This window comes from Ascidiella aspersa, chromosome 9, assembly GCF_963924565.1.
Source record: "Ascidiella aspersa chromosome 9, kaAscAspe10.2, whole genome shotgun sequence".
Classification (NCBI taxonomy): Eukaryota; Metazoa; Chordata; class Ascidiacea; order Phlebobranchia; family Ascidiidae; genus Ascidiella; species Ascidiella aspersa.
Genome location: NC_139455.1, coordinates 7,897,243 through 7,919,458, shown reverse-complemented (window position 1 = coordinate 7,919,458; position 22,216 = coordinate 7,897,243). Strand labels below are relative to the sequence as shown.

At 40.2% G+C, this 22,216-nt stretch overlaps 1 protein-coding gene across 1 annotated transcript in view; it reads left to right on the top strand.

The window, feature by feature from the left end:
- Window positions 1-22,216, top strand: part of LOC146132246 (myosin light chain kinase, smooth muscle-like) — a 101,718-nt gene that overhangs the window by 75,611 nt on the left and 3,891 nt on the right. The window contains exons 35-47 of the mRNA XM_083397396.1: window positions 8,431-8,630; window positions 9,118-9,271; window positions 11,188-11,315; window positions 11,769-11,875; window positions 12,442-12,551; window positions 14,357-14,447; window positions 14,975-15,178; window positions 16,395-16,515; window positions 16,950-17,066; window positions 17,515-17,618; window positions 18,856-19,008; window positions 19,615-19,738; window positions 21,280-21,444. Of these exons, the coding sequence (XP_083253522.1) occupies window positions 8,431-8,630; window positions 9,118-9,271; window positions 11,188-11,315; window positions 11,769-11,875; window positions 12,442-12,551; window positions 14,357-14,447; window positions 14,975-15,178; window positions 16,395-16,515; window positions 16,950-17,066; window positions 17,515-17,618; window positions 18,856-19,008; window positions 19,615-19,738; window positions 21,280-21,444 (1,778 nt within the window). The remainder of the gene's footprint in view (window positions 1-8,430; window positions 8,631-9,117; window positions 9,272-11,187; window positions 11,316-11,768; window positions 11,876-12,441; window positions 12,552-14,356; window positions 14,448-14,974; window positions 15,179-16,394; window positions 16,516-16,949; window positions 17,067-17,514; window positions 17,619-18,855; window positions 19,009-19,614; window positions 19,739-21,279; window positions 21,445-22,216) is intronic.

The following is a 22,216-nucleotide window of genomic DNA, read 5'->3' as shown; positions in this document are numbered from 1 at the left end:
CGACAAAGACTGGGTTTTGATTTCGGGCAAGAGTCGCGAGGCTGGGTTTTACGCTTGACCGACTCAGCTGCGTCGTTCTGCACTGCGCGTCTTCTGTCGCTGAACAGATCAGGAAATGTTTCCGCCGCACACAGGTGCTGAAAGATGTATCGTAACGAAGAGTGATTTCTCAGCGCAAAACAGTATTTTAAAGCTTTGCAGATTTAGCTTGTTAGGAGAGATTTACATATGCGGCCAACATTTGCGGCTGCTAAGTATAATTCTAAATAATAGCGATGATATTTTAGGCTATTCGTGAACCTCAGCGCGAAAGGGTATTTTAAAGCTTTGCAGATTTAGCTTGTAAGGAGAGATTTACGCATGCTACCAACATTTGCGGCTGCTCAGTATAATTCTAAATGATCGCGGTGTAACTTAAGGAATTTCGTAGAAACTACAACTAATTGAGAAATAGGGTTACAACAGTTGACCGGGTTTGTGTTTAAAGTCTTTTGAAAGCTGCTTTACCGTCCGTTTAGTCTAAAGCAGTTTCCTATTAGTTTCCTTGTCTATTTTTAAACTAAATCTAAAAAAACGCAAACGCTTACATCAGTCGTAACCTTCGACTGTCGTTATTCGTAAATGCAGCATCTTGTTGTGTTTATAGGCCGTTAAGGGAAGATGTTTACAACCCACACACTTTATAGCCCTTGAATTGTTTTAGGATATAAATTTTACGGTGTATCGGTCAAACAGAGGATATGTGAAAGCTCGTTTAAAACGTCTAAGCACTTACTATTAACTGCGTTTGAGTTGAGATTTTTATACGCCGAAACGTACCTTTTTTGAGTTAAAGAACTGACCAATAATAGAAAAACTCGGAGCACACATGAGAAATTTTAATATATTAAGTTATCTTTTTCTAAACTAAACGTGTTAATTGTTCCTTCTCACCGCCGGAGTCCCTTTACGTTTGGACCAGTTAGATACGAATCATGGCCCCTTTTTTCATATGACTGAACAGTCTTCACGGATTTCGGATCACCGGTCGTAGTTTAGCCGACCGAAACTAGACTGTTGTACTTGTAAGCTTAGTCCAAATCCCTTTTTTATGCTCAGCAAAAATCCCTGCGTTTTTGTATTTACACAACGGTTCCCCGGTGGTATTTTTATCTTATCCAGGGAATTTCCTAACTGTAGTTCTTAACCCTAATGTTATTTTTAAATTCGTGCACTAAAAACAGTTAATTTTAGTATGAATCATTAACATAAATAAGTATCCGTAAACTAAACCGGAGAAAGTGTCTAACAAAAATGGTGTGCCAGCGATCAGCGTATTTAAGTTGGGGCGCCCCATTTCCTGTTAGCAATTCTTTACGCCACTGGCGAATATATGGCGTAAATCACATGATTCAATTGCACAAGATTTTGCTGTGATGTCACATTCCAAAGTACAGTTAGGAAAGAGGCACGTTTGATTGGTTATCCACGAAGCGAGTCGAATAGAAATGTCCACTGTGCATAAATTCTGGCGCGATAAATGGCTCCTGTGTGCAAAGGAAAATAGATTAAAGGCTGGTGGTTCAAATTGACGATTTATATTAAGTTAAAGTAACCGATAACCTCAGGATGGCAAGTTTTCGAATATTCACTTGGAGCCAGGTTTACCGTTAAACTGTAATTTAAAAAAAATCAACAATTTTAATATCTTTTCGAAATTGAAAAAAACATTTATAGCTACCAATACAATACATTTACAACTTACCAATACATTTAGATACGGATTTTGCATTTCCGAATGAACTCGAATCCAACATTATCATTGTACATGGACTGATCTGTCGCGAAAACGCTAACGATTGTTTCCGCATCCTTCCTTTTTGCCAGTCTTCCAAAAGCCATTCCACCGACTGGTTTTGTCAATGGCAAAAACCTCGAACGCTGGCGTGCTGCTGCCAATTTACAGCGTAACTCAGTTTTGGTTAAATAAACCACGGCACTCTGGCGCTCCTACGTACGCCTTTACAAATTACTCCGCAAACGTTTTAAATAATTTTAGGTAAAAATCAATTCGTAAAAATTTGAGAAAGCGTTATCATGTAAATCATTTAAACGTCCGATATGTGTTACCTGTAATGCACATCGCTTGCTATAGTCTGGCCTCTTCCTCAAATTTTCTTCGCGTCCATGATAAACGTCCCACAGAATTTATGCATGCGCCTAATAGTATTTTCCCCTAAAACATGCAGCGTGACTGCGGTTTGCCAGTTAATCGAGGCTGAGAGAGCATTCGCCCCCACGGCGCGCCGTAGGAGAAAGCAAAGAAACAAGCGAAGCGCAGAAAACGGGAAAAACAAAGCGGAGTTATATCCGGAGCTCTGGCATATAATTTGTCCAACAAAGATTTCGTCGCTAAGTTGCCTTTGAAATGCATCGCGTTGGCCGGGGTCGATCTATTTAGGTTATCATACTGTTGTTATGGCAACATTACTAGCCTGAGTTACATTCAGTAAAATTTAGTTTTCGTGGTCAGTCGACGATAAATTCCTCGTTAGTTTTTAAATAGGGTAAATAGATTAAAAAGGGTGTAATCGCGCAATATAGTTATCAGTTCAATTACAGCTGCTATGCTATATCTGAGGCCAGGTGTATTTATGAAAAATATGGGACAAAGTGATTTGCTAAGGTTAATGAACTCTCATCGTTGTTTTGTTTTAAAATCATATATATGATCTAACGAGTTTTGGTATTGTCTCAAGTTGAAAAAGTGGTTTTGTTTGTTTGAACAGCAATCTCACCTTTTACAAATTCTCAGCGTTATATACATAGATTCGTGTAATTAATGTGTAAGGTTGTCAAAAAAATACGCGAAGGCTTCAAGGGTGTCTTGATATAATCAACATTTCAAAAATGCCTCTCGCCCCGCGGGTTTAACAAAGTGTTATAGACGCTTTGGCTTGGCGAAACCCTCTGTGCAGCAGTGGTCGAAAAGATGCTTCCATTGTTTTAGATTAAACCACCAAAACGTCATTCCTAACATCCTGTGTAATGGTTGTCGCGACGTTTTTTCACATAATTTAATCTCTCGCCGACTGACAGACGTGCTTTTGCAATCAGCAATATAAGACACATGACACCCGTTCGAAAACAGAACATGCCAATTGCAAAACAACGCCCAACAGTCAAGTGTGGACATGGTTGGCTGCTTTTACAAAGTGACCAACATTTCTGATTTTACTATTAAAACGAATTACTTCATCTCATGGTGGTTTATGGGCCATTATGCAAGTTGCGTATGCACATAGTGGGATGGTTTATAAAGTTAAATAACAGGCACGAAGTTCTAGGAGTCAAAGCGTTTTCTCACTATTCATAGAATTAAAAAAAAACTACAATATTACCTGCCTTTAAAGAACTTTTTCGTTGTTTTATGTAGTAAAAAACGCGATCCGCAACAGCGGTTGTAGGAAAAGGGTCATTTGATGTTTATATTCGTTATTCGAGTTACTGATTTCATGTTAAACTGCTGTGAGTGATTACTGATTGCTGAGCGCAGGAAGAACCAGTAATGCCACGCCAGGGCATATTTAGGGCTAGCATCCTGTTACAAGCTGCTGCGTTTGCAACCGAAATCAAAATGCGTTATTATATATTAGTATCTCTACTGAACCAACTAAACCATGTCGTTGACACTTCTGTTTAATTCACTACATGAAGTATCTAATTTTACATACATAAGCGACGCAAGCTTATTCGATTACTGTTTAGGTTTTTCATAACTTACTAAATCGCGGTAATAGCAGTACTGGACAGCTATCAGGTTTTGTGAGTAACTAATAAGTATTTATACAACAGTGTGACCGATTTTAAGTGAACGCAGCGTATACCGATGTTATGCTATATGCGAATTTTAGCTTGTTGGGTGTATGGGTGTCAGAGTTCTTGACATGTTACCTACTTAGTGATCACGATTTAGTTATTGTTAGGATGTAGCTTACCGCTAACAAAACAAACTGTGAAGACCGCACACGTCTACCTCGCAGTTTACTGCAATACCGAAGTACGTGACACAAAGTGCTTGTTTCAAACTTTAGATAAGTCACCGGGGTTTGATTATGTTTTCATGTAGTTGCTGAACGCGGCTTAGAATGTTATAACCGACAAGCTCTATCCAGAAACTTGTCTTGTTAAGCCTTAACGCTTGTATTCGTCTAACAAAAAAATTATATATTACCACTTGCCAAAACTATGCTTTAAGCAATGTTTTTTTGTCTGACAGTTTGTGATTTAAGGTACCTTAAAAACTGGCCAAGCTGCATTTGAGGCTGGATAGCAGCCAGACAAAATAAAACGTATTGAAATGCTGCCTGTGAAGCCAGCCAAGATACGTCATCTTACCGAAACAGGCAAGCAATAAAGCAAAAATGGAAACCAACAGCAACAAAATGAACAACATCATATCTGAGCTGAACCGTAACGAGCTCGATCACGTGATGGGCGTCCTCAACCGTGACCGAAACTTGCGCGAACAGGAACAGGAGCGGATCGTCCGGATGCGGCTGGATCTGATCCGGGAGAAGAGGATGGGAGCGCTGGTGGTGGGACGCAAGTACACCAGCAATCCGGACTCGAGATGCGGCAGGTGTCAGGGTCCGCTTGATCTCTCGGAAAAACTCGATCGTCAGAAGGCGAGGTGCTTTATTTGCAAGCACCTGGTGTGCAAGCGGTGCCGTGTGCAAAAGTGGAGGAGCGAGTGGGAGCAGGCGAGAGCGCTCTCGGGAGCGGCGGAGGATGTTCGACGTATGAGGACCTCAAGTGACCCTGCGGCGAGATCCGTGCTGCCTCCAAACACAATCTCGTCTCTGGCGAGGGCGAGCGTCACAGCTCTCGCAACCGAACCGATAAAAAACAGCAGTGACGCCGTGACGCAAACCGACATCACCTGGGTACACAAGCTCGCTACAGGAGCCGACTGCAGTCATTGCCCATCTTGCGGCAGAGGATCTCCAAGCACTCCAAACTCGCCGTCGAGCGTCGAAAACGTTGCCGAGCCTCCGTCGCCGAGGGCACCACTCTCTTCTGATTCGTCAACAACCAGGAGGCCACCACGAGTTAGATCCAGGCCCCCTTCGCCATCTGGCCAACTTTTGTTCCCGGCGCGCACGAAGAGACGATCGAACACATTTTCGTCGCCCGGAAGCCGCGAAACGCATAAACCGGACGCCGACGTGTTTCGCAATCGGCGAAATTCCACCTCGCCGAAGCGTCGGACGTCAGCTTGCGCTCTCGAGTCGGCGGCAAACGTGGCAGGGGCGTTCGCGCTGATGCCCGAAGCGTCCCGACCCCCTATCATCGTCGCCAATGCGCGGCCTCGTCCTGGTACGACTGTGAAGAAAGTTGAGCCGGCTGAGACGCTTAACCCTTTCGAGGAGGGCTACGTCGACCCACCGACACCCCCGGTCGACGCGATCCAAACAAGCGGCCGGCGAAAATCTTACTCCGACCGACTGAACCCATTCCTGGAGGAAAATAACGAGGACGAAGCGGACAAGTTGAACCCGTTCCTTTCCAACCACACAGCTCTAGATCTTGTCGAAACACAGAGCAGCCCTCCTAAGCCTAGAACGATACCAAAGGCGAATCTGCCAGGTGGACTGAAATCGGCCGACTCGGCCGGCGCATCCCGCTTCCTAATGATGGCAGGCGTCACCCCTCCACGCTCCGTCAAACCACCAGGTCAGGGATCCACCAGCAAAGGCAGCCCCCTTAGGTCCTCGTTTCGACGGAAGCTGGAATTTGGTTCCGGATCGATTTTTAGTCGCACCAAAGAATCCGAAGTCACGGATAATAAAAAGGTCTCCACCGAACAGCTGCTGTCGGCCAGTTTCACCGATCTGCGGAGCTCTCTCAAACGCGTAAAAATGCCGGCATTAAGTTTCCTGCAGAAACCGACGCCTGCGATCACGGTGATAAACGATGCCAAGTCGAAAGAGGCCGAACAAAAGAAGCTCGAAGAAGCTGAGAAGACAAAGAGCGAGTCCGAGGCCTCTGATACTCCCACGGAAACGGACACGACTACAGAATCGGCCACCGACAACCAGACGACTGACCGAAGGAGCGCCAACGTCACTCCCACCGCGAGCAGCGATGACGACACAGTTGCTGACGTCAGCGCGGATGAGGAGGTTGAAAATGAAGGTGGGAGCGAGACATATACGGAAGCTTCAGAGGAAGAAAGTGGAGAAGACATTGAGGTTGTGGAAATCGAAGAAGAGGTGGACACTCCTACGAAAGAACCGTCTGTTATAAAAACAGAGAAAAGTAATTCAAGGACTGTTTCTCCGATACAGAATTTGGTTCAAAGCACTTCGTTGAATCATTCTTTGTCTGATTCCGTTATTTCCAGCCTTTCTCTTGCCACTCTGCCAATGGAAATATCCCAGCCCAGAGATTTTATCCGACCAAGGGAGCCTGTAAATGAAGATGACAGCACCCAGGAAGAAGAGGTTCAAACTGAAGAGAGTGATTATAGCTCAGAGGGGGAAAGAAATTCCCGCGGTAACAGCGGAGCTGAAGATGCGGACCTCGAAAGTGACGGTTCTCCTTTAAGAAGCGTCGACAAGCGAGACTTCGGCGATGCTTTGTCGCCACGGGGCGACGTGGTTTTACCTGCAGAACCGGTTCAACGCAAAGGAACTCGGGACAGCGGGTACATGACCCCGGACGAAATTTCCAGATTAAGGAGGAGTCCTGTTCAGAAAGCAGGACGGACGTTCGGCGCTGTCGAAAGGCGTGCGGCAAGCAGAAAGGCGGTTGAAGACAACACTGGCAAACCGATAAAACGGGCAAGCAGCTTTGATGCGCTTCCTACACTAGGTCTTTATATACCGAGGAGGCCAGCTTCGCGTACATTCTCCAGTGCGGACAAGTCAGACGCTGAGTCTGTGAAGTCGGACGTCAGTGCCGCTTCCGTCACCAGCGTCACCCGCTTTGCTCGGGCTCTTCCCAACCTGCCGTGGTCCAATGTCCGTCGCACCAACGTCGCTGGCAGGGAACCGGAGTGGATCTGCCGCGTCTGCTACAAGACCCTGGAGATGCACAAAAAGTCGGGCGACTGGTTTCGTCAGGCTTCGAAACCGTCGACGAAGTACGTGCCGCGGGCGCGTCGTACCCTGTCGCGATCCAATTCAGCCCTTACGCCACCAGTATGCGCCGCTAAAGCGCGCGTTAGGGACGTGACCGCCACTTCTCTACCTTCTAGCCTCGGCAGCTCCACTACCCAGCCTCTGAAAGGTGAAAGTATTGCGAACACTGAACCTGTGTTTCGGGATAGCGAAGTCAAGACCTCAACGCCTAAGCCTCAAGCACTCTTGCCATCCGCTGCTTTATCATCTACAACTGCATTGCCCTCATCGCATATGAACGGCCGGCCATTCACTGCGCGAAGTGCCTCGATGTCAGCCACAGTCGGCGAGCCCGCCAGGATTTCTGATTTGAAAACCGACCAACAGGCCTTGAACCGGAGCCCGATGTACCAGGCCATGAGCGTCGAGGCGGCCAAAAAGAGCTGGGTGAAGCCGCGCAGTAAGGATCCCGACCTCGGCGAAAAAATACGCGCCGAAATACAGAAGATAGTTCCAGGTGCAAAATCAATTTTACAAAAACCTGACTGAAAATGAATTAAGGCTAGTGGTGAAAGCGCTATTGGTTTTTTTGAAAACACAAAATCCAAACTTATTGCAGCTAATTATAGTTTAATTGAAATTGAAAAAGATCTCACGAGGTTGTGTTGAAAAGTATTTTGCGTAAAAGCAGACTATGTGCTCCATAAGGGGCTACATAATGTATTATTTAAAACTAGTATGAGGTAAAAAATAATATACTTGGATAACCAATACATGTTTTTTAAGTTAACTGTTCAGTTTCGGGCGATTTTCTTTTATTGGTTGACTGTTTTGTAATGCATTTTGTTTTGCTGACTATAAATTGAAGTACACAACATCTAGTGTATTTTCACAAGAGTCGTTAACCTGTCATGTTGAAATGGCTTAAGTCCCAGTCAAGTCATTTGTAAAATAAATTAAGTCCAAGTCAAGCCATTATAAAATGAATAAAGTCCAAGTCAAGTCTTTTTCATTAAACCACAAGTCAAGTCCCAGTCATATCATAAAACGAAACCCAATTTTATAAAAAAAATCTTTAAAACAAATTTATTTTTTTTAAATTAAAACACTTTATTTTAACCCAAGTCATTCCTCCGAAAGACTTAACTTAAGTCGAGTCATTTGCTCAAAATACTTAAGTCAAGTCAAGTCATTTACCCATATGACTTAACTCAAGTCATTTGAAATCCGTGACTTTAGTCATTTGAAATCAGTGACATAAGTGCACTTAGGTCATTATAACACTGATTTTCACATTCGTTATTATATATATTTAAATTGATTTCAGATCTCGCGATCCAATCCAATCAGGGAAGCTCCAAGTTTTCCAAGAAGAAGTCCACCATCACGCCCAGCTCCGTGAAGCCGGCCGAGATCAGCAACGGACCTGAAGACATCACCGTTGTCAGGGGAAACCCCATCAGCCTGTGCTGCGAAATAAAGGGGACTCCACCTCTGACAGTGGTGTGGCGCAAGGGGCGTGACGAGGTAAGTTTTTGACTGTTTTTTACTTGGAAATAGCCGGACACGCCTGGAGGACCGGGTTGCAGCATCTGTTTAGGTTTTTAATTTAGTGATTTTGCCTAACGATACCCCTTTGTTAATTTTGGCATTTGTTTTGCCATGTAAAGTATTTTGTTTGGCATTATTTGGGTCAAATATAATGAAAACTTTTAGCTCTCTGTAAAAGGCCTGAAACGTTTAGCTCTTTGTGAAATATATCTGGTGCTAAACGGACCTTTATAAACAGGACAAATTGTTCTAATTTGATTTTTTTTTTTAAATCAAGTATTTGTGACAATACAACCTACACCTGTATAGCATATACTAAAAATATATATAAATTCACTGCGCACGTCTTGCAAAGCTGTTCAGTTATAACTTAACAATCACAGCAAGATTGTAGGTAAATAACATAATAATGTTTGTTATTTTATTGATGTTTTTCTTTTTTTTAACACCTTGTTTTTGTCAGATCAAGCACAGTAGCCAGTGCAACATCGAGAGCACGCGAACACTTTCGGCCCTTACTATTGGCAAAAGCGAGAGGGATGATTCGGGCTGTTACACCTTGCAAGTCAAAAACGTCGCCGGCGTCGACCAATTTTCCGTCAGCGTCAAAGTCGTGGGTAAGTTTCGAACAGTTTCTGTGTTTTGAGCAGACTTTTTTAGGCGCTTTGCCCATATATTTTATGCTTTGTAGTTTGGGCGCCTTGAAAAGATAAAGATGTCATTTGCTTGATTTATGTTTTTTCTCTATTAGTATTTTTGTCAAACGTAACAATTGATTCTTTTTTACTTGACATCAAATATTAAAGAAACTCTATTAAGACAGTATCGAACTTAGATATCCTGAAATCACATCAAAAATGTTGGTGTATCTCTAATATTTCGAACCGTGCAGTCAATCGTGAGTCGTGTAGTCAATTTGGCATCTTGAAAAATAACGAACTCAATACGGAAAACGATCTTAAATGCATGCATGACATGTGAATGCATCTTACATGGCCTAAATGGCGAATAAAAACATGTGACTTAAGGCCCAGCACGAACCCACTAACTCCCCGTCTTATTAAGCTATGTTTGCGCATTGTTCTGTCGTATAGTAAGGTTTCTCAATAATTCCGTTGGATATTTTTAATTAATGCCAAGTTTAATATAAAGCGAACGTTTTGCTTTGCCGAAAAATCAGCTATTTACAGTTGTGCTGTTCTTTAAGTTTTACCTGGCTACTTTCGAAGAGACTTATTTTCCTAAAATGTTCCATCCGTTGTCACAAAATAAATTCATCAAAATTAGTAACCGGTGGGTATGTCATACGTCGCGGCATTACAATTTGCAAACAAGTTACGTCGTTTTATAAAAAGGTTTAAATCGTGCTAGCTTTACAAAATAACGGCCAGAACACAATATAGCCTAACTTGGTTAGCGCCCACAACCAAACGTTCATTGACCTTGCGACGACATGCTGCCCAAACCGCTTGATTGACGACGCTTACTTCCTTTGCTGAATACGCATTTTGCGCTTTGTGGTTCCAGTGCTTTACACTATTGGTGAGAAAACTGTGAATAGCAACCGACACCTGTCATTCGTTCCCATTAAACCGCAATGTTTTTCATTAATTTCTTGTGGTTTTAAGAGTCGTTTAAAAGCCACATTTTATAGCATACTTTCACTGACCAACCATTTGTCTTTTCTCTATTTTGCTTACTAAAGGTATAACCGTAAAGGCGTTTTAGTTGTTTTTGGTGTAGGTCAGGGGTCGGCAACCCCTGCCACGCGTGCCAAAAGTGGCACGCGAGATGATTTTTCAGGGCACGCCAAATAATTGACCGCGCACGTTATATCACCTTAAGAAACACTACAACATCATTAAAATTATTATGACATCACTAACACTAGCACCAACTAAATGGTTGCACACATTTTATTTTTTACAGAGGGTTATTTCGAAACTGATAAATAACTGTTAAAAAATTGTTAAGGTGGAATAGCATATGGTGGCATATTTTCCATGACCCCTATGAGTGGATTGTGAATATCCATCTTATTTTAGTTACGTAAATCGGTGAAATACAGGTTGTAGAGTCTGCAGAGCCGGACTCGCGACTAGATGAAATTGCACACTTTAGCCGGAGTCGGGGTTGCTTTTATCCGACTCCGGAGGTTGCCAGTGCAAAATCAAACATAGAAAAATGGTTGGCACGCGAGTTATTCATAAACTTGCACACTGCAGACGAAAGGTTGCCGGCCCCTGGTGTAGTTTTTTTTTTATAGCCAATGCAACAAATAAAAAAACTTGAAAGTTTGTGTAAAGCCAGCCAGATTACCCTAACAGAGTACAAGTATTGATTTTGAAATTACTAAATAAACGCGAAATCTATGGTTTATTATTATATCCGAAAGTAAGTTTATAAGTCGCATTCCCTGTTCAAACACTATTTAACTGACGGAGCTCGGTCCATAATACTAAATGTGGACTCCAGTTTCCTGAACAAAATGATTGACTGTTTTAGCACTTTTTGGCGATTTTCCGTTTTTCAGACGTGCCAGACCCCCCTGGAAAACCGTTCGCCGAAAGTTCGCGAAGCAATGACATCGTGGTTTCTTGGTACGGGAGCGGCTACGATGGTGGCAGCCACATCAGCTCCTACGTTCTGGAGATGTGCAAGGTATGGTTGTCCGTGGCGCTGCCCATGTTGTACCACTATACTGCTGTACCACTATACTGAAGGCCAGAAAGCGTCAAAGCATTGTGTGTTTAAAGCCACTAAATTGCATCTCATCGTTAAAAAGTGCATTTTTAAGTTATTTTTTTAATAATGCAGTTTGATTGTTCAGATTGAAAAAGATTTCCACAAATCTGTGACAAACTACTTGATGGGTCAATTTTTGTATTTTCTGCTAAAAAATAAATAATAGGAAAATATTTATTATACAGTTATACGTCCCATAGTTTCGTGTCTGTCTATATGTGTCAACCATTCACCCTTTTTATCCATTGGCTGGATCGACAACTCTTAGCATTACGCGAACGCAGGTTTAACGGATGGATTTGGAACCGTTTTTATATATTGCATCTAAAATTTTGAACGCCATATATTTAAAAGACACGTGTATTACAGGTTTGGGACAATGGTGGCGGACGCAAGACTTGGACAGAAGTGGCGACCACCAATAGCACGTCGCATACCGTTGCTGGGCTCGAATTAAACGCGGCCTATATGTTCAGGTCGGCAAGTTTTAAAATTAATCATTAAAGTGCAAATTTCTATATTGGCCAGCATGGTATTTTGAATAAGCGAAACAAAATACTTACTTTTTGCTTTGCGAAATTTCACATTCTCGGAACTGATATTCGCGACCTCTGTAGCTAATATTATTGGGAGCGACACTGGCCGTTATCGAAAGTAGTATTCGCTGCAAGACTAAATGTATGTTTTATATTAGTAAAATTCATTTGTTTGGAATCTAAAGGCAAATTGCCCTTTAAAAGTGGATTTTTTACAATGAATAATGTTTTTTTTTAAAGAAAAGAAACATATTGATAATTTCGACAAATATTCTTACACTCAAAGCGCTTTACATGTTATTTTGGCCTAAAGTTACTTGTAAAAGCTCCCAAGGTATTGGTCACGATTTCGCGTTCGCTCTAAACTTAGACGTCAAACATATGACTACATAAATCCAGACATATCTGGTTTTGAGTCGTCTATAAGTTACTTGGCATTTAGAGATTTACTATATATATCTTAATTCCCTATCTTTTAAAATAAATTCAATTATCATTTTACATAGGGTAAGCGCGCAGAACGCTTATGGAGTGAGCAAACCTGGCCCTGCTTGTGACATTATAAGGAACGTTCAACCAGCTATAGAGAATGGAGCAGATTCTTCTGAGGATGAAGGTATCCGATCTTCCATTTTAACAAAGTTTTGTTATACTAATGATACCCGGTTTCGCATTTGTTTAGAACTTTTGAAACACAAAAAAACAAGGTTTTGAGAAAGGTATTTAAACGTTCAGGTTTAGGTTCAAAATTTTAAAACAAGTTGTTGGTGGGAAATCAATAGTCAAATTATGGGGCTTCTCACTGGTTGTAAGCACTTTCACATTCTGAATACCATTACTCATTCTATTAATTTAACCATCGTGAATGGTATATTTAGGAAATTTCCAAATCATTTCCTCTATTTCTCACATCATTCCCTCTACTAAAGCGACAGTTAGCACCTTCGTCTTTCGAGTGCAAAGCGTCTAAAACTTGGCTAAAGGCGTTGACAGGCCTTGTCCCGATAAACGGGGGCAACACATGCCAGTCGCCTTCGTTTGCTGTTCTGGCGTTCTGTCCCTTCGTCCATGCAGCAAACTTCTGTCCTGTCCGCATTACACTGCTGTTAAGCATGCGCTAGCAGCGGGTAGCGACCACCAAGTTGTAATAGTCGTTGGTGTGTAGCCTTAGATGCAACGTAAAATTATGTTAGTCAAGGTATACTTTGGTGCAGTTTACACGTTTGTAATGTAAAGTCCGCCTGGTCGGTTTAAACAGGATAATTTAGGGGGATGATATTCCATTATTAAACTAATTTGTTGACCGAGGGATATCTTGCTATCTGCATGCTTAGCTTATGATGTCGTTATTTGTATTTCTTTTTGTCGAGCGAGATATTAAGTTGTTCATAATGTTGACGCTAAGTAATTACTGGTGCTTAGTAAGTTGATTGTTGCCCATTAAATATTGCACTAATTTCTTATTGCGTTAACTCAGTATATAAGCTGTATAATATACCGCTATTTTAGTTCTGTGGTATAACTACAAGCAACTGAGCAATTTACAGACCGTTGCTGTGTGAAGCAGGTGTTGTTGTATTGCGTTTGTTAAAAAATGTGATACTGAAGTGTAGAAAATATTTTGAATTTACATCTTCTAAGTTGCAATTCATAAGGTTGGCTAATTTAGACCTTGACAGCTTAAACGGGACAATAATTTACTGGAAATAATGGCCAGCAGTGATGATTCAGGTAATTGTAGTATAATGTTGGTTTTCAGGTGCAAAAAGTTGTTTTATGTTCTGAACTTTGTGCGCGGTTTATTTGCTTTTTAATCATTTTTTGACCTACCCACACAGAGGAAGAACAGTATTTACCATATCGCACTGCCAGAAGTTCTGACATATGCATAACATTTATTTATACGTTTTCAATTTTCAATTTTGCTAATTTAACTTTAAACGTGACTATTTTACGTTACCGTGTCTTAGGTTGAAGTTTGAATTATGGTTTATATTGGTTTGGGATTAGATGTGAAGCTGAACATCAGTCAGCACATTTGCTTATATAAAAATTACCTTTGACATTTCTACTGAAATAAACGTCATGATATGTTTCGTCACACTTTTGTCAAAAGAACTTAAAAAATTTGTTGGATAAAAAATGACGATTATGTGTTCTGCATTACTCTGTTCTGCATACTGTTTTTCTCATTACAAACCAAAAAATTATATAGGCCGTTATGTTTAACTGTTTCCTCTGACTATACTCATGACATAAGTTTTCGCAACCTTGCTTTAAAAATTAGTAGTTACCATTTTATCATAAATAAGCGATACCCGATAACACGGTAGTATTAATGTGCTGAAAAATTAAACAAAAAATCATTGTATTTAATTAATGCCATATGCTGTTCTATATGCCCATTCTTTTTGCTTTCAGATGAAAGTAACTTTGTGAAGTACGAACCAGTCGTGATGCGTCAAAACGAAAAGTTCTCAACCAAGTATGAGATCCACGAGAAGCTCGGACAGTAAGTCAACATATGAACTTTAAACCCGTAAAGAATTTTAAGAACTATGAAGAAATTGGACATTGACTTTCTATAGTACCCCGATTTCCGTTTAGTTGTTCGTAGTCACTATTTTCAAATGACGTGACGTCGTTTGAGTAAAATGACTTGACTCAAAATATGGTGAAACAGATCAGTTACCTCAGGTTACTTATGTTTAGTAATAAAATACATTTTTCGAATAAAAGTAAGTTGTTTCAAAACTCTTTAAGTCAGCTTCTCTCTAAATTTTACATTTAACGTTTAATATCGTGCGTGAAAAGTCTAAAAAGGGTAATTGGTATAGGGTGGTAGACAGGACAGCGTGCTTATAATAGAGTCACCATATTTCCTAGAAGTTAATTAATCTTCATTTTCTGAGACCTAGTTGTTGTTTATGTTCTTCAAAACAGGCACAATACTCTTAAACGATCACCTTGTTAGCACTGGGTATACTGTTAGGCAGCAAAACTTATCACAAAGCAACAACCATCAACAATTTGTTTTAGGGGCCGTTTTGGTAAGGTCCATCGGGTCACCGACCGTGCCACTGGCGTCCACTACGCTGCCAAGATCATGCGAGCCCTCAAGGTCAAAGACAAGGAGGCGGTGTCCTTGGAGATAGAAATCATGAACCGGTTACGTCATCCGAAGTTGGTACAGCTCATCGATGCGTTCAGTCACGGTCGAGAGGTCACCATGGTCATGGACTTGTAAGTTATTTTATGCTCTGCTAGCTGATTAGGTTTTAAAAAAAATTTGGCACCAACGACATACGAGAATAAGAGGGTATCGTTTTTGTGTTTTCTTTTACAAGTAACTTACTGTTGATATTAAGTTAAGTTTAGGCTTTACCTCGACGTTTACTGTTTTGTCGCCCAAATTAAACTAAATCCTAATCGTAGACCCGACCTAATAACGCCTATAGCATGCAAGTCACATATTTTAACTGCTCCTTATTTATTTTTACTATATAGAATAAACGTTTTATGTAAATGGTAAAATTTGTATATAATTTACACATGCAGTCGTTTGTAGTTAGCGAGTTTAAATCATTTCTGCCAATCCAATATCATAAGTTTTTGTGTTTTATTGTCATATTTTTAATGCCAACAATAGTTGAACTTTGTATGGCAAGAATGACTACTACTAAATGGTTGGTTTGCAGTAACTAAACGTCACTTTTACAGTTTTACATGTAGAATCTGTGTTTCTATTTTAGGAGTTTTTAAAAATAGACACATGCTAATCTTAAAATTAATATTTCCTATGTTAAACGACTAAATAGTCAACTAGCATGGTCAGTGGCAATTAAAAATGTTTCCTAAAAGATTCCCACCATAGTTGATAAGAAGGTACGTTTAGTAAGGTGCAACGCCTGCACTATGTCGAGGCCTTATGGCGTGACATGCAATCCGTTTGGTGACGCGGCATCGCGTGATAACACGTCATACAAGAGAGCACTAGTTTGCGTGTAGCTGTGATCGATAATAATTATAAACATCGAATGAACGTACTTCTGCGCAGTCGACAGTGGCGCATTACTAAAACAAAATCACCATGTTGAATGTTAGACGTCACAAATTCACAAGTTTAGACGAAATTTAACGACACCTAAACGGCATTAAAAGGCCGTTTTACATTGTTACACACAATCGATATAACATTGTATTGAAATCACTAGGGTTATCTGTCCTTAAACCAGAAAATAGCAAAAATTTGCTTTCTGACTCGTGAACTGCGCATATTACATCGGAAGAGTATAGCTTAATTATACAGATTAAACATTGGTTGTAAATTCTCTGTTAAACTTAAACGTGAACGCTAATGATGGGAACCGCTCGCGTCTATATTTGCCAACGCATCTCTTAAACCTAATTATTTTATTAGACATATTTTTTATATCTACTTAATCATTTTTATTTACAGGGTTGCAGGAGGTGAACTGTTTGAGCGGGTTATCGACGAAGATTTCGAACTGACGGAGGCTGCTTGCATCAAATACATGCGTCAGATCTGCGCGGGCGTTCAGTTCATGCACAGCAGTCATGTAAGTTGCATTGGTATTTGCGTCTATTTCGCTTGGAACGCTAACACGAGGATACGCGAATTGTGATCTTGCGAGTAGCTCGTTCAAGTCGTTTAACTTGGCAAAATGCGTTAAAGAGTTCTGTAAAATGTAATGACTTCAGTTTACATGGTGCCGTTATGTCGTGTGGCCTAATCTTTCACATGCTATATGACGGTACCTCGTGTGTTTCAGTGCGGATTCCCAACAATTCAAAATTAGAAAAAGAAAAAAAAATTCTAGTTCGATTTGAACGATGTTCGTCACGCTACAAATTTAATTTTCTTTATGATGAGAAACAGCCATTTACTGGTAATCGTCATTTCACGCACGAAATCAATTAAGTAGCCAAACCTAAACATATATCATTCGTGCAATGTTTCGCCTAATTTTTCATTGTAAATTATATTTTTCAGATCGTTCACTTGGACTTAAAGCCGGAAAACATCATGTGCATTAACAAGACCGGAACTCAGATCAAACTCATTGACTTCGGTCTTGCGAGGAAATTCAATCCAAACGAAACCATACGGGTAAGTACGCCGCGTATTATTGTAAAAATAACACCTGCTTTTTAACCTGTAGCTTTGTAAGATTTCATCAGTAAATCGCCAAATTCATATATATATATCTATATTTTTTTTTGTTAGCTTTCAAGCAATCTTTTGGACAATTTAGATTTAGCAAGAGGATAAAATATGGATTATGCCACCCCAAGAATACTTTATGCCACCCCTATATTCTGCTTTAAAGTTTACATTACTCTCGGAATTAGTTAAGGTATCTTGATTAAACCTTCAGATATAAATCTGCAACTATTGTGAGTTAAGCTTTGTTTTGCTTTAAAAAGTAACCCAAAAAATTGGTAACGTCAAGCGTATGAAAGCATATAGATTCCACTGTAACGGAACAAACAGCAAACCCGCGAATTTAAACACAGTACTACACCTAAATTAAGTTGTACACCGTTTACCTTGCCAGGTGATGTTCGGCACACCGGAGTTCGTGGCGCCGGAGGTGATCAACTACGACGCCATTGGCTTCCAAACTGACATGTGGAGCGTCGGCGTCATCTGCTACATCCTGTGAGTTTTGCTTTTGTGTTTACTTTTTGTGCGGTCGGTGCAGTTTCCGTCCTAATTGTGACTGTAACCGAGTGCACACCGTCCCATAAAATTATTTACCATTATTTAGCATTTTATGCGTAATAAAGTACATTAGTCAAATAGAATAATGATTTGCTGCAACGAATCATGATATGGGCAACACAACTAGTTTAAGAGTAGCATTTCTTTAAGTATAACTAATCGCTATTCTCGTAAAACAACCTACATGGCAAGCTCATTACAGTACAGGGTGATAACAACATCTAAACTAACGAACAGTTCAGTTTCGAGATGCCATGTGCTCAGTGACCTTCTACAAACCTTTCGGCTGCAGTAAAACAATTATTCATCTAAAAACGCTGACGCCGTAATGCGAAACGGTTGACAGTATCCTTGCCGATAAATTGATAAAACAAACATGGCGTCCCTCACCTCACGTACGTTGGATGACTGTTACGCTTTCGAATCTCTGTTAACAATTTAAATGGGATTTGCAGAGTCTTTGGTTTTAAAGTTTGGCGGAGCACTGTTTCGTTTATTTGGCAGCGCTGTTAATCATGTGGTGTTAAATTTCGAGAATATTACAACTGTTACTTTGACGCCCACTTTACTAATGAATAGGCCTCGCAAGCAAAGAATCCTTGTAGATAGGGATGTCGGATGGTAGTTGATCGTAGTCGACACCCGAAGCCAATTCGTATAGCATCGGTAGTCGTCCGATACAAGGATGTTATATTTTAAATTAAAATAGCAAATTTTAGCCATGATTTGCGATTAAATGCAAAATGCATCGATTCTACCATGAGCGGTAAATTTATTAAAAACTAGTATAGGTCAACTAGAATCACTTAGACTTTTCAACGCTGAAGCATTTTTTGGCCTAATCACTAATGAACAATTACCTTTAGACGTTTCAATTTTATTTATTTTGGCTATTTAAGAATAGTAATGACGTCGTTTGGCATCAATTCGGATCGCGATAAGTTTTGTCCAAAATGTCGGGTATCGGCATCGCAGTAAACTCACCTATCGACCATCTTTAATTGTGCAGTAATAACTAAGTCTCGACCATTCTTAATTGTACAGTAATAACTAATAGTCCGTCCAATTGCTATCGGCCCGAATGTAGTTGCCTTTACTCGGCTAAATATAGCGTAGCCTTGACTACGTACATATATGTTACTGCACATTGTGACGACCAATTTATCATCGTCAGACTGTCGGGCCTGTCTCCTTTCTCGGGCGATGCTGACTCAGAAACGCTGTCCAACATCACGGCCGTGCAGTGGGATTTCGACGACGAGGCTTTCGACCAGATTTCCAACGACGCCAAGGACTTCATCAGTCGGCTGCTCGTCAAGTCGCTCAAGTAGGTTGCGTTTGTTTCGGTTGGTGTACTCGAAAACGCGAATTTAGTCGTTTTGAGTTCAAATGCAAGTTTTTAAAGCTCTTTTGATTTCGATCTGCTCGACCTTTTTGGCTTTGCAATTCATTATCAAGCTGCATTACAGATCCGTGCATAGTGTACTCTTCTGATTTATTGTTTTATATCCGTTGTTAGCTTTTTGTGCTGTATTTCGTTCCGTTTTAATGAAATGAGCCAAGCAACAATTTAACATAAGTGCAAGTACTGAATGAAACGCAATTACATTATTACGTATGATTTCCAATCAATGTTCTGGCAAACTTGACTTATTTTCACATTTATCGTAGATCTTGAATAACTATTCTACTAATTCGGACATAAACTGACGTTTCGTGACATGTAATAGTTTTTCACTGCCCATGCCCTCTTTTAATCAAATCTAAACTTACAATAAAGCTTAAATCTTGACAGGCTATTGTCGGCCATGACCCGGGATATACTGTTTCCTTAAAATGTATCACGAAAACTTTATCCCCGGGTTATAACGACTTGGTAATATTGACACCCAACCAATATCTTGGCTACATATATTTCTTCTCGCTTTTACAGAAACCGCTACACTGTGGACAAGGCCCTGAGCCACCAGTGGCTTAAGAAGGACACCAAGAAAATGTCGAAAAGCAAGCTCAACACCAAGAACCTGAAGCGTTTCTTGGCGAGAAGAAAGTGGCAGGTACGTGTTTCTTGATCCATGTGTGGTAATTTAACACCATTGATATATCGCAGGGGTGGGCAAACTGCGGCTCACCGGCATGTTTTCTGTGGCTCTTCTAGTCGAATCGTAAAATACCAAAAAATTGTAAAGCGTAAAAAGACACCGTTTATAAACGTTTCTCTCTTTTTCTTTTTTTCTTTAGGCCAGCACAACACTAGACATATAATTCGAAGAGTTAGCTAACAGAAAGTAAACGCAATTGCATAGCTAAGGTTTCATAAATTAGCAAATCAAATAAAAGACTGATATTAATATTATTGTGCGTGTTATTTTGTTATTACCGTTATTATAATTGTATTAATTAATACCGTTTTGTTATACAGTATTACAATTCTGTTATTATTGCTGAACTTACGTTATGTACCGTTTTTTTATTGAAATAACTTTGAGGCTCTCTTGTACTTGTATTTACATTAAATACATTTGCCCATGCCTGATTATATCGCATTTAACAAAGTTTTCATAAATATTTGACCGGATAGTCAACATCGGATGCACTGTTGGTTTTCATATCAGTTCTTGTTTATTGCGAAACAGCAGTTCTAACAAACAACTTTCCGTAGGGCTGCACCAAAAACTTCACACGGTCAAATTTTTTTAGACAGAGTTTTAGTTCTTATAAATGTGGAATTCTCATTTCTGTCATCGCAGTGCTTTTCCACATTTTTTTTGCGTGGTACAGATTCACGGTTTGTTATTACCTTTGTAAACATCAAAATAGCAATGCACAAAAAGTAAAAAAACGTAAAGCGATTATTTTGATCTAAAATCTTGCCTAAAAGACAGCGTCATCACATAATCCACAATACCGTATATTCCAGAAAGCATTTTTTTTTGTTACAAAAACTATCTTTACAGTTGCAGCCGGCACAATTTTTATTTTTATTTTTGTGACTTGTATAACCTGGCACTTGGTTAAACAGTATACCCGGTTGACTACCACTGTCTTAAAGCTTATTGTTGTTGTTCTCCAAAAATGTAATAATATGCTCATCTTACCCATTTGGATTAGATCTTTAGAGGAACCCTTGAAATTTCTCAACGTAACGCCGTTGATTGATATAAAGTAGATCGTTGTGTCATTTACGACTCTAACTTACAGACAGTATTTGTTGTACTGTTGTATTTTAAAGCCATGTGCCCAACCCTAGGCAAAAAAATATTCGCGTCACATTTTCTACATAACAACACTTCTAAAAGTTAAGAAATCTCCCGTAATACAAGGCAATATGTAAATGCCACAATATTATGAGTTTTTGAAACGATAAATATGTAAGTATCGCATGCTTGGTTGCACATACGCATACTTCTAATAACCTTTTTTTAACAAAATAACAAAAATTTACGCACATATTAAAGCATATCTAAAGGCACGATAGTGTGCTGCAGTTTAAGAATCACCGAAGCCTAGGCTATCGACATGATATGTTTGTTTATGTGTTTTTTTTTGTTGTCAAGTCTTAAATTGTCCTTTATAAACGCTTGCTTTCCCTCCTCAGAAAACTGGCAACGCGGTCCGCGCCCTGGGTCGCCTGGCGTCCTTGGCTCGTCTCTCCACTTCTTCTTCCTCCTCTTCTATGAACGCGGCTGGTTCTTCCCAACGCGAGTCCGGCTTTCTCTCGGCTCTCAAGGCGCAGCTCGTCAGAGAACGGGAAACTGAGCAGGTATATGCCATGACCAGTATCGTCAAGTCATGTTTATAAAGTAGACAGTAAACAAGAGGTTCTCGACCGGGTGGAATTCCCCCCTCTATTAGGGGAAAATTTTGAAGTTTCAAATAGAAGATTTTTTTAATTTAACAAAATAAAGCACATTTTAGTAATTTAGTTAATTTGCGTGCATACTTCATATGCGTATTGATATAAGCTTTGTGAACAGAGTCCGCTTTAAAATCTTAACATTGCACGTCTTTTTTACAAGCGAGAAAAAGTTTTGATCAAAGTGTACGGGTTCCTTATTAGTACGTCACAATGCGCTTTGTGTGGTCTTGGTCTTTGTTATTTACTACGACTGCACACAAAGTTTTTATCAAAATACCATTCAGGAAGTTGATTGCTAATCTTTTGGTACCAATCGACGATACTAGACGCCGGAGTAGACGATGTTCGACGTCTTGTGTACTGTAATTGTGGTGCTTTTTTCAAAATATTGCCATCGAATCTAACTTTTGTTATGTACACATATGTATATTTGGTAAATAGCGGTTACCATTCTTACGAAGATACTACAGAATCAGTTGAGTTTATCAGGGTTGCAGCGTAACTGAGCTACACGGGGTCAGTGGAAGCTGGTCGAACGATCATAGGAACGACCAAAGCGGACAAAGCTGGCGTAGCTTAGTTGTGGTTTTACCTTGCTTACACCGCATTACTTCAGTTTTGAGTAGGCACAACTGATTTATAGAATAGTCTTCCGAAGGCACCTGTTATATTATCA